This window comes from Monopterus albus, unplaced genomic scaffold (genome assembly GCF_001952655.1).
Source record: "Monopterus albus unplaced genomic scaffold, M_albus_1.0 scaffold273.1, whole genome shotgun sequence".
Classification (NCBI taxonomy): domain Eukaryota; kingdom Metazoa; phylum Chordata; class Actinopteri; order Synbranchiformes; family Synbranchidae; genus Monopterus; species Monopterus albus.
The window spans coordinates 174,904-187,880 of record NW_018128153.1 but is presented as its reverse complement, the minus strand read 5'-3'; the positions used below and the strand labels follow the sequence as shown (position 1 = coordinate 187,880).

Here is a 12,977-nt window from a genome sequence, read left to right as displayed (position 1 = left end):
CAGACATTCTCATACCGGCTAAAGAACATAAGACTGTGAAGAGGATATGAGAGGACAATAACTATTCTGTTTCCCAGAAACACAGATGGAATGTCAAGAGCTGATGAGCAAGCAAAATGACCAATTCTCAGTTGTCATATTAACTACCGACAATTGTTCAGCAGTGGAAGGATTTCCCTGAATCACGTGCACATCAAAACACAGCGGCTGCACACTGTCTGTTTTGCTGTTTGTAAAACAAAACAAAAAAAAACGTCCTTGTGTCAAGTTAATAAGCCCAAAGATCAAATCTGCAAGAATAACATCTAGGGAGGCTTAGAGCAGCTTTGAACATGCACAAATGAAACACACGCAGACACACAGGCTGAGCTTCAAAGTGGCCCCGATCCAGGGGAAGGTCAAGAGCAGGCAGCTATGGTGCTGTTTGATGTAGTGACCTGCACGGGGATCACTGAGTGGACTCTGAACGGATTCTGAATGGACTGGTCAGTTGGTCATGAGAGTGTGTTTGTGTATGTGAGGATCACAGGGGTACCCGGTCAATTAGAAAGAGAGGGGAGGGAGGAAGAAGGAGATGGAGATGAAAGTGTGTCACAGGGTGGTGCTGAAGATGGAGGATTATATGGTATAGAGGGATGTAAAGTGAAGTCCCTGCATCAAAGACAGGGTCACAGCTTTTTAAGCCACTGCACCATACACACAAGCACAGACTAACACCTTTAGACAAGCCTGTGACACAGTGGCTTACTGACAAACAGAGGAAGAGACAGGGATTTACAAAAGTCAGCAAGCCAGCCAGTGTTTTTCTGTGTTCAACCATGAGCCTCTCTGGGGGGGAAAACAGAAAATGATGAGAAGTTCCTACACTGTGTATGAAGAAACCTCACAAACGTGAGTGACAATCACTGATGGGTTTTGGACAGTGACACTAAATTTTTTTATCTTAAACACATGGCAGTTGCTCTCACATCCATCATGTGGTGCTGACAATTACCCTGGTCAGCGCACACACACACTGTGTTGAGCTATTAATGCATATGTACATCTTCAGTTTACCTTTAGAAGTAGTGTGGGACTATGTGAAAATACCAGTGAAAACACTTGGGTTTGAAGAAAGAGGTTACACTAATACAGCATGATGAAATTGATGACTGATGTGGTGACTTTATCATCATTAACAAGTCATTTGGTCTCAAACTTTTACTGTACTTTTCCCACCATTACTTTGTCACTATACTGTGTGTGCAAACATCAACACCAGCAGTATAATAAGGCAATGTCTGCACATTCGGGCTTCGCTTCTCACCTGACTGTACGACTATGATATGCAGTTGGAGTCTCTGTGGGGAGTAACTGGACCAGGTGCTGACAGAGGCAGACAGCCAGTCTAGCAGCTGGCCCATATGTTGTCTATAGAGCGCCATCACTGAGTCCAGGCCCTGCATCTTACACAAGAACTGCACACTCTCCAAGGCCTGAGGGAGGGACAGGTGGAACAAAATAATGTGAGAAATACATTTTCAAGCTGCAATTCTTACTTGAAATTATAAAGAATTTAGTCCAAAGGAAGACAAAGACACATACAAACTAAAAGAAGAGTTAATGAAAGTAAGTGATAACAAGGCAGCGTTGTGTTTAAGTTGAACAGTTACAACAAGTTTTTTTTTTAAAGTCATTTCAGGAATTCTTAAGGTCATGCTCTCATGGCAGACAAAATCATCATGTGAGACCATGGGAAGAACAACACGGCAGACATGGCAAGGTCTCACACATAAAGCCACTATAAAGCCACTTAGAAACAAAAACTCTGACAAATACACAGCATGTAACAAGTAGAGGGACTGATGCACGCACACACACACACACACCAATAAAGCTGACAGGAAAGAGTATGAACGAGAGTATAGTAAATAATTAGCTGATTCTTTTGGGCAGGGGAACAGACTTTAAGGACACTTCATATTTCCCTTCATAGTCCCTCAGGGATGGACAGGGACAGAGACAATGTCTGAGTCACACATCGGCCCCTTCAGAAGAGAGCTAGACAACCCTGAGCTGTCCACTGATGGGAAAGACGTGCCCCTTTTCTGGGAAAACAAGTTCGACGTTTCCTCTGGGTCCGGGAATGCCCAAGGCCATTCTCACCCTCCCTCTCTTTCTTAATCCATTCCTTCCCATCTCTTCCAACACACCAATGCAGACAGATGTACACACACACACACACACACACACACACACACACACACACACACACACACACACACACACACACAAGGCCCATGTGGTGTCTGGTAAGCATCAGTGCCAATTTCTTCCCGCTTCTCTCCCTGTCATTAGCCTCCTACAGCAATGAGAAGTTAGGTGACACCCTGGCCCCAGATACTGCAGGTTTTCACTTGTTTGTCCCTCTGCATTTGGTGGCCGGCCACCACATGAAAGCTTGCTAGTTTTACGTATCCGTTTCCTTTTGCCACCTGCAGAGGCGTTGTGAAGCCACAAACGGCACTGGACTGATGACACACCTGCTAAGAAACACAACTGTCTGTTTTCCTTTCTCTATTTCTGTCTGTCTGTCTCTTTCTCCACTTTTCACACAGGCTGGATTTAAAGTTCCACTCCAAAGGTGCAACTTCAGCTCCTCTGGTTAAGTGGGTAATGCCCACTGTCAGCTATGCCCACTGTGAACCCATAGAAAATGCTGACATTCCTTTTGTATCATAAAACCTGCTCACCTTTCTAATAAAAGGGGTGTAAAAAGAATATTCAAGGAGAAAAGGTTTAAAAATTGTGCAATTTCAGAGCAGAACTGAAGAATTACACAGGTGAGCTAATATGCTGCTTTGCCCATGGTGAACAAAGTCATGGCAGTGCTCAGAGAGTATCTGGGATTGTGTTTCCATAATGATAATTTGTGTTTTCTCACCTTTTCACTGAGATGTGGTTCAGTGGAGAGACTCTGGGCAGTGACCAGCACCTGCAGCAGCTGCAGGCTGACCAAACCACAGTCTGACTCACACTGACGCAGAAGCACATTCACGCAGGCCAACAATTGCTCCAAGTACATAGCCTGGTGAAGAGGGAGAGAGGAAGAAGTAGTGTAAGGTTTTTTTTTTTTTAGCAAGTGTGAATCCTGTGAAAATGATTCGGCCTCAGTCTCTTTCAATGAATGCCTTGTGTAGTTCAGTTCTCACAGTCCTTGGTCCTTACTCAATTCTTCTCCACATTCTCTTCCACAGCACAGCATCTCCTTACTCTAACTGATAACGCAGCTTTTTAACCAAATAATTCCCTCCTAATCTGTGCAAGAAGCCATTTGTCTCTTATTTAATACAAAATAACTGAATGATCTACAAGACACAATAAAACAAAGCGAGAGCTTTCTTTCCAGCTCCAAGCACGAGCCTGTGTGAGACTGCTGTCACTTGTCAGCCAGTGCTGTGGTGGGCTTATGTTTAGATAAAGACCTGCGGCTAAGGCCAATTTCCACGCCATCACCGGGATCATGGCCTCTTTTCCTGTTTTCTCGCAGCCTGTCATTAGGGCTGGATGGCAGGGAGGGAGGGAGGAAACTGAGGGTGGAATGGAAGGTGTAAATGAGGTTGAGGGTTGAGAGGTAAAGGTGTTTGCTTTTGTCTGGTGAAAAAGAGTTGGGTAGCTGGGACTTTAATTTGTGGGAGCATGAAATCTCACTGAGCTTCACTGACAATTATAAGAGCCATCAGTAGGGGGTGCACTATGTTTTCCCAAATTTGAGTAACTATTGTACAGCTCAGCTTGGCGTTAGGAAATCGAGGTGTTGAGCCAGGACTGAGAAGAAAGCAAAGCTAAGGGACTTCTAGTTTGTGAGACACATGAGCAAATGTTTTATTTTGCGCACACTGGGGGAAAAAAAAATGGTTGTAATATGTTTCTGGAGCCCAGGGTGTTAGTTCAGTGTATAAACACATTTTCCGGAGACAGACTGAGGCTAAACTAAACTTACATTCAACCCTGAACAACTATGACTTGTCTTCATTTCTTCAGCTAACAAGACTCAAAATATGTACAAAGGCCAACTGCAATGGCTTCATTCCCTACTTATGTTAATGGGTTCAGGGAAATCCCTGTCCCTGGCACATAATCACAGCAGGAGCTCCAAGGAGGCAGTCATGGAAAAAAACATGACAAACATGGCAGACGTCCACATTAGAGTGCACGCATACAGACATTCATATTATACATGCACAGAAAACATCCAGGACAGAAAGAGGGAGAGTGGAAAATGTGTAATGATTAGGTGGACACCTGGAGGCAGGCATGATACACCTGGTTTCATTAGCCTGGACACACTCTAGGGGCCTTGTTACAGAGCGTGCGTGCATGCACGCACATCTGTCCACCACAGGATACATCAGTTACACACACACACACACACACACACACACACACCTCCACTTTAAGAATCCATACCAGGTGATGGATTCTGCTCCAGTAGGGAGCCCACTCCCCGCAGCTACTGATGTTGCTATGGCAACAGGAAAACAAACACTGGTGGTGGATGTAATGTTGACCCACTGCAGTCAGGTAAAGTTTACTCCCCTGCCTTTCTTCTCCTCTCACCATGTGTCATTCAGTGGAGCAATATGCAGCTGTCATACATGGCAAAGGGCAGGCGCACAGGAGACATTGATGTATGGAAGTATGTTTGTGTTATTTAGCCAAACACAAACTGTTGTAACATCCTGAGCAACTGTAGGTCAGGCAGTTTTTATAGAGATTAATCAAGACAGCATGTTCACTGTTAACAAGGCTAGTGGTAAATATGCCAACTGTCTCTCTCAGGCCTTACTTGCTACCATCTTTACCAATTTACTCCAGCCCTGCAGTTATAGTGATGCCTCCATCACCATGGTAACCCACAACACAGTGACACCCAGCTGTGCCAGGTGTGTGTATGCGGTGGGGGTTTGTTAATCCTCTGTGGAATACCCCTTTAAAAGGAAACCCACATGTGACTCACAAGTAAACATCCCATATAAACTACACAGGGTACCTCAGAACCACTGGTTCAGCTTTTTCTTTCCCTCAAGCCCTTCACATAATCTTCCATTTATGACCAATATTTTTATTTTTCACTGAGCATCTGCCATTTATTTTTGCAAGATGTCTTTTTCCCTTTTTGAAATAAAAAAAAGAAAACAAGGACTTGAAAGAGTCAGCAAAGTTAAGTCAGGGAGAAGCATCATATATCAGCTTCCAGTCTTTAGCTTCTTCCCCAAACTCCCCATGGCCTCTGTTCACTTTCAAGATTATTTATAAATCACTTTTTTTACAGGCTTCATTTTGTCCAAGTCAAACTTCACTTTTTCTTTCTGCCTTGGTTCAAGCGGCATGTGACTCTCAAGTTGAATCCAAACACATATTTTTAAGTTCTTAAGATGCCTTATTACAAAATAAAATAAAAACAAGGGTTCTGAGCGCGCTCTTTCCATTTTCATTGTTTATGTTTCTGCAGTTTATTAAACCAAATACAGGTAAATCAGTCACAGATGAAGGATATGTGGGCTAGCCAACACGTCCACTTGCTTGTTGCAACCTTATGGTAAGTGAGTGCACAATACTCTGGGTCAGCATTTCACCACAAAGCAAAACATGCAGGTGCTGCTGTCACCAGTGGTGTACAGTAATTTACAGCTACACAGTGATTTGGCCCTGCTCCCTGCTATGAACTTTGTCTACTGTCAAAGAATGTTGCAGATACTTTGTCTGGCTGAACTCTTGAATCACAACACTGTGATTTGCTCTAAGAAACAGAGACAGAAAGACAGACAGATGAGGAAACGAGCAGACAGGAAACAGGGGTCTGTCGCCATCTGTCCGACAACATGTGACTGTCCTATCCCTTTAGTTCTCTCACAGAGGACGGAAAGGGTGAGCTTCCCTCCCTATTTATAATGGGCCTTGAGCAGACAGGCTTAGAAATTCAGGGATTCTTTTAATGGCGTGGCTGAACCATAGCCCGGTGTTGAGACCCTATTCAATTCAATACAGTTCTATTTGTATAGTGCCAAATCACAACAAAAATCACCTCAAGACACCTTACAGTATTATAGAGAAAAGCCCATCAAATTCTCCTTGAGCAAGCACTTGGCGAATTGGGAAGAATGGCAAAAAAAAAAACAACAACAAAAAAACAGAGTATGCGCTGTATATTCTGCTCAGGGGGTCAGCGCAGCCATGCAGGGGTCACATGGAGTTAGTAGATTTTTGTTATTATTATCCCTGGGAGGAAATTCTTGGAGGCCTCACTGGGAGGGGGTGGAATCCTGGATATAGGTAAGTTGGTGCTGCAGCAGAAACAGAAAATAGCTCTTTGCCAGACAACTGTTATTTTGATTCTGAAAGGGAAACGTATTTGGTATAAGAGTAAAGGAAGCGGGAAAGAGCTTGCTCTGAACTTAGTGGGATTTTTCCCCTGGCAGACTTTTACTCATAGAGAAACTCCAAAGGCATTTTAAATAATTTTTTTCTGTTATGCAAAAAACAAAAAAAAAATGGGGAAAAGCTCAACATTGTGGGAGCACATTTCACAGTTGCATGTGAGCAGAAATGTTCTGATCACAGACTTGAAATGTTATATTTGAAAAACACCATGTGGCCCAGTCTGTCACTTCAGCAGGGTCGGAGAATCACTCAGCAGCAAACCCGTTGAACTCACAATGTGCAGTAGAGCTACTGAAAACTCTTAAAGACTCTTTAACTACAGCTCTTTTAAGAGATGCGTTTCTTATCATGAAACCTATTTGCATAAGGGACAAATTAGGCCAAAAATATACAGTATGACTGGTGCACTATCATCGCTAACAATAAGGGTGCTAAGGTACACAGAAAGAGGAGACAATGATCTTCTATGCCACTGCCAAGATCATCTGACAAAACTGAATGAGAAAAAGCTAGTGCACAAATGTAGTTGGCTCAAGACATGGCAACATTTTGGGTGCAGAGAAAATCTGTGCTCAAAACAAGTAAACATTTTAATATGTTAAAGGGCAACTTTTCCCCATCCACAGGAAAGTTTAGGTTGGGTGCTACATTGCTAAAATCATCTGAAGGATGTGGTTGTACTGGGTGTGAGTCAGGTAGATGCTGGCAAAAAACAGTCATTCTCAGGTAATTAAGGTAAAAACAGGTCAACCACAACCAAACACAAACATCCCCCTGCTGACCTGTTGATATTCCTGGCAGACGTCGGGCTGGGCCAGTGTGTTGGCAATCTGTTCGAGATGTGGTTTAAGGAGAGGTTTGGCGCAGCCTCCCAGTACCGCAGTCAGGACCATGATCGGGGCCCACGGGTGGGAAGAAGAGTAAGAGGTCGTCACATGATCTAGCAGCAGCTTGAGGAAAACAGCGGGAGGGACAAAGGTTCCCAAGAGTTTAGCAGCTGCCAGGCTCTAGATGTAAAAGAGAGAGAGAGAGGAAAAGGGTAATGAGAGACACAGCGTGTAAAGAAAGGCAAAAACAACAGGAAGTCCTTTGTGCAGTAATATGTTGAACATCTAGCAGCTGCCAGGCTCTAGATGTAAAAGAGAGAGAGAGAGGAAAAGGGTAATGAGAGACACAGCGTGTAAAGAAGGACAAGAACAACAGGAAGTCCTTTATGCAGTAATATGTTGAACATCAAAGGTCTATAGAACTGTCCTATGTAAACAGGTGCATCCCATGTCCCTGAACCCTGCTTAACCCAGTCTAAATTGAGGACAGCAACTGATACATCACTAGAAATGCACAACAGATGCGTCTTGAAATCATTACCTCTGGTAATAATTGAAATATCACAAAACTATTCCATTGTGTCAGAGTCTGAGAATTACTAAAAGTCACGTTAGAGGGTGGACAGTAGAGGCTGCAAATGCTGGGTACTGTGATCCTCGGCGTGGAGCAACAGCACAGAGAGCAGCTGAGAGGTCCTCACCCGTGTGGACACCAGCCAGTCAGTTACATCATGAGTAATGGCCGGCACAAGACGGCTGAGGTTTCTCACCACTAACTCTCTGCAGCCCAGCCCTGGACGCTCCACTGGAGGAGAAAATGAAGAACATTCACCTTCGCATGCTGTTCTACTGTTAGATATCACTTTGTGATTAAATGCATTTCACAAACAAGTTCATTTTTATTTAACCTTTTTGTATAACTCACTTCCTCTCAACCTTCTTCACCTACTTTGCTTTCAGTTAGTGATTTAATTGCTTTTCCAGATTTAATGAACAATTTCCAGGAGGGCAAATTGTTGACCTTCATTAAAGGCGCCTCAATGGGCATATACATATTGCTAGTGAGCCTTTTTTTATTTTATAAACAATGGAGACTCAAGTGCACATATGTTCTGGCTGCAATACATTGTCTCTGTGTGGTCTCTTTGTCTACCTTTTATGTGAACTTGTATTCTTTCTATATTATTACCTGAACACTAAGAAAGAGCGTATATTCATTCCCAGGTTGTCTGCTGACTAGACTCCAACTTGTCACATTTTCTACCTATAACATTTTTACAATTAAGACTACCCTACAAGGACTTGTCAGAGCAAGTGAAACACACTCTCAAATAGTTTTCAAATCCTTCATCACTCTCTCCACCCTCTGTCTCTTCTTCTGCCCCTCCCCTATTCTCCTTCTCCTATAGATCTACTAATAACAATGTAAGAGAGGACTAAAGTAAGACAGAGATAAATCAGAGAAACACACCAGGACAAGACAAAACAAGCCCCTTTCTGGTTGTCTCTCACTGTCTGACAGTGACCTCTTCACACTCGAAGGCCCGACAGATTTATGACAGCAAAAAAGAGAAAGACAAAGGGGAGAGAGAGACTCTGCCTTTCCTTTCCTGTCCCCAGGCATCGCCTATGTATTCATCTGTATTGTAATGTGTAGCAGAAGGACATGTATAGGAGCTTTAACCAAAATGACTTAGGAACTGCACTCTACACACACTTTAGCTTGGCCCTATAGGCAAGCCATGGTAATTATGTTCAGTTTCACACTTATTATCAGCCCCAAAGGCAAACATACTGTACATCTTTCCAAACTACTGCCTGCCCTGAAGATTAAGCTGTCATACTTAGCATTATTTCTGTATGCAATAGGCTTAGACAGCTGTAATAAAGAGAGATGATTTAATCCAGAAAGATGTAGCAATTACATTTACTCTCGTCATCGGTGTGTGAATGGGTGAATGTGTATGATCTCCTGTAAAGTGCTTTGACCAGTGTAACACACTGTGAAATATGCGCTATATAAATACAGTCCATTTACCATTTTACCATTTACATTCAAAATTTATGTTTGTTTTTAAATGGTTTGATGGGTTTTTTTCTTATCAATGGGGAGGGACAGATGAATCCAGTGCACAGGGAAACTCTACTGTGACACTGGAATGCAGACACCACTCCAACCTTATATTTAGGGCTGCACGATAAATAGTTTTGCGAGTGTGATTTAGATCCCAGTGTGATCTCAGTCTCATGTGACAATGATTTTGACAATGATTTACTATGTCTGCATTATGCCAGTTAAAATATTGGGTTTCTCAATTACCCGCTTTGTTTACAGTGTTACACTTTTTTCCATCGGTACATATACAATTGTCTACTTATCTATGGAGGAGAAATTCTAATTAATTAATGCTGTAGGGGTTCCCTGTGCTGTCCACTTTAGACACAACACCGGCAGCAGGAGGTGTGCACGTTCACAAACTGTCCAGAGGTACCCGAGATTAAACATTAAATGGCTGGAAACGAGCGCATGCCATCGGGACTTTAAGGTGGATTGAAAGGATTTTCGTGCTCAGGTTATTTCACTAGGAAAACCTCAGGTCTGTTTAGACAGTCTAGTCCATCACAGAGGTTCAACGTAGAGTTTCTTCCTCAGCGCTGTGTTGAAAAAATGCGACACTGGATGCAAATAAGAGCTTTGGTTGGCAGTAGTTAACAGTGACTGACCCCCTGCTGGGTAGAAGGGAGGTGGTGCAAGGAGAAAGTCCATCTTGTCCTTTATGTCATCCTCATTCTCCTTCTCCCACTGCGCGCCTACCTTCCTCCATAAATCAGCTGCTAGAAGTCTGCAAGAGGGGGCAGAAACACATATCCTCTCGGTCATCAACATGGTCACTGCCGTCAATATTATGCACTGTTTGACTGATTTTTAGATGAAAAATTATATACATGTACATCAGTGGGGATATGAAGTTAAGTAAATAGAAAAGAATGCCTGTATACACTTTTACCGTATTTCTGGGATCTCATCATCAGTGCTGCTCAGCAGGAGTGGGATGAGTTTGTGGAAATAAGAGTATCTGTCTCTCATGTTAAGTAGCCAGTTGCCAACAACTACAGTCACAGCTTTTCTCACCTGGATCAAAAGATTGCAAGACTGAGCAAGAGCACAGTGCAGTTTAGCATATGCATGTTTCATTGTGGAGGCATTGGTTTACCCAACCTCAGAACAGCGTGTTTTAATTCTGAAGACAGGCCTAAAGAAGAATAACTTAACTGCTGGTTCTAACAGTGGATTTTATGAAAAAAAAAACTGAACCTGTGGTGAATCATCAAATAGCCTCTGTGCCAGGTGCGAGAGCACATCATCCACATTCTTCCCTGTGCCATGCTGAATGACCGCACCAGTGGCTTCGATGACAGACACTCTTACTCGGGAGTGCTGATGAGTAATTGTCTGCATGAGAGGACTGACTAGACTCTCAGCCTGCATGTGAAAGTGCTCTGAGGAGAAAGAAGTGAAATCCATGTGAGCCAATTACATTCTATTACTGCAGAACTAGGGGACAGAGTGATATACAGTAATACAGTTGATTTTGTACTATAATACTAAATGCATCCTTAAACTGTGGTTACCAGAATATCATTATACAATGTCTTAGTGGAGTTACAGTTATTCACTGAAGACTGAATTTTTGATTGATAAGAAAGTGTGTCTGCTGAATTAATCTGTCAAAGCTTCTCATGTAAGCCATGCCTTACTTTAATGAAAATGTAGGAGTAGGGCAAGCACCTGCGTACACGTTTTGTGCCGCAAATATGTTTGCGTGCCTCGAAACCATGGCAACAGACTTAATTAACAAAACACCTTTCACCAACCTGGCACACAGTTCGCAAAATTTATTGTGCATTTGCAGCTTTCTCTTTTGACATCTGGGAAAGGGTCGACGATGGTTCTCTGCAGTATGTTGATCATTTCGTTCAGGTAGGGCGCTAAATGCTTCCCACACACCTCCACTATCAGAGTCAACATCTCCACGGCGCACAGTCGAAGCTCTTCCGCCGGCTCCATGATCTCTTTCTCCCCGAGTCTCTGAGCCAGGCAGGGTATGAGGTAAGGCAGTGACTCCTCCGGTTTAGGGACACAACGAATAAACTCCGTTATCACCGTTATCGCGGTTTCTCTGCATTTTTCCATCGGATCTGACAGACATTTGAGAAGTGGCTTGAGGAGGGCAGAGAAAACCTGTTGTAAGACGCTGCTGGAAAGTCCTTTGTCTACAGTCTCTCTCTTGATTTGCTCAAGAGCCCGCTTTCGTGTCGCCTTGTTTTCTTCATTAAGACAGTTTAAATGCCGAGCGAGACCTCGCAAAACTTCACAAGCAGCGTGATCGTCTCCAGCTGCCATCTTGACTGTCGTTATAGAAACCAGCAACTGTACGACAAACAAAAGCCTGCTTTACGATAGCTGCCGATTCAAATTCTCAAACTTTATTTGCATTCACAAACAACATTTCTTCAAAGCGCTACTTAAATCTAAACATTTCTGGTGTCAAAGCCTAATCAAAACTAAGAATACAAAATTCTAAGTTTGACTTTACTATTTATTATTATTTTGATGACTGCTCTCGTTTAGATCTAAGTTGGATATCCATCTGGGCAAAGTGAACAACTGCCCCAGTCCCCTAGCACTACTTTTTTTGTAATAAAGCGAGATAATCACTTGATATGAAGGACCATAGGACCAAGGAAAAATTCTGGATACACTTTCCTGCAGTGAGGCCAAAATATATTTCTTCAGAAGTCTAGGTTTATAGCTTTTATTTTATTTTATTATTTAAGTGGGACAGCTCAGTTGGTTGTTTTGGGGACAAGGTCAGAGAGGCCAGATTGAGATGGTTTGGACATGTGCAGAGGAGAGATAGTGTTATATTGGTAGAAGGATGGAGCTGCCAGGCAAGAGGTCAAGAGGAAGGCCAAAGAGGAGATATATGGATGTGCTAAAAGAGGACATGAAGTTAATTGGGGTGAGAGTAGAAGATGCCGAAGATAGAATTAGGTGGAAACAGATGATTCGCTGTGGCGACCCCTAACAGGAACAGACAAAAGTAGAAGAAGAAGAAGATTATTTCAGTTGATACTGAATGTGGTTAAAGGTGTTTATACCACTAGGCTACATGACATAAAAAACCTGATGTCTGGTAGCAGGCTATTTCAGGACACGTTTACTGGTTGAACTTTGTCCTGGCTTCAAGTAAAATAATAATAAGATGCAATGTGTAGCTATTCAGCTGTAACTTGTGGACAGAGAGTGAGAAGAACGGGGCCTCAGTAGAGTTCCACAGCTCCCTTTGCCAGTGCCCCCAGTCTACAAAGGATAAAGCAAAATGCAGTATTGTCATTCACTACCTAAAATCCACTGTAAATCACCCTAATATAAAATTTACATTGGCAGTTGGGTAGGAACAGGACAGGACCAGGCCTGCATTCAGGGGTGGCACAAACCCCAGCTGAATCTCATTGGCCACCCCTGGTGCATCGAATAAACAATATAACTGTAATACAAGTTTGTTAAGAGTTATGGATACAGACTGACTTGTCCATAAAGTGTATATTTGCAATACAGATGAAACTTGTTCATCATTATAGAAACACACAGCAGTTATTTTTAGTGCGGATGTTTCCTTTAAAGATTTTCCCCTGCAAACTGCCTGGCGCGTGCTTGGTGTT

The 12,977-nt window shown here is 42.9% G+C and overlaps 1 protein-coding gene across 1 annotated transcript in view; it reads right to left on the bottom strand.

The window, feature by feature from the left end:
• The window catches only part of dnaaf5 (dynein axonemal assembly factor 5), a 20,502-nt gene extending 8,810 nt beyond the window's left edge, over positions 1-11,692 (bottom strand). Inside the window, 8 exon segments of the mRNA XM_020622137.1 lie at positions 1,307-1,475; positions 2,924-3,067; positions 7,206-7,461; positions 7,863-8,055; positions 9,975-10,093; positions 10,259-10,383; positions 10,567-10,751; positions 11,127-11,692. Coding sequence (XP_020477793.1) covers positions 1,307-1,475; positions 2,924-3,067; positions 7,206-7,461; positions 7,863-8,055; positions 9,975-10,093; positions 10,259-10,383; positions 10,567-10,751; positions 11,127-11,655 — 1,720 coding nt within the window. The 5' untranslated portion in view covers positions 11,656-11,692.
• Positions 11,693-12,977: the final 1,285 nt, after the last annotated feature.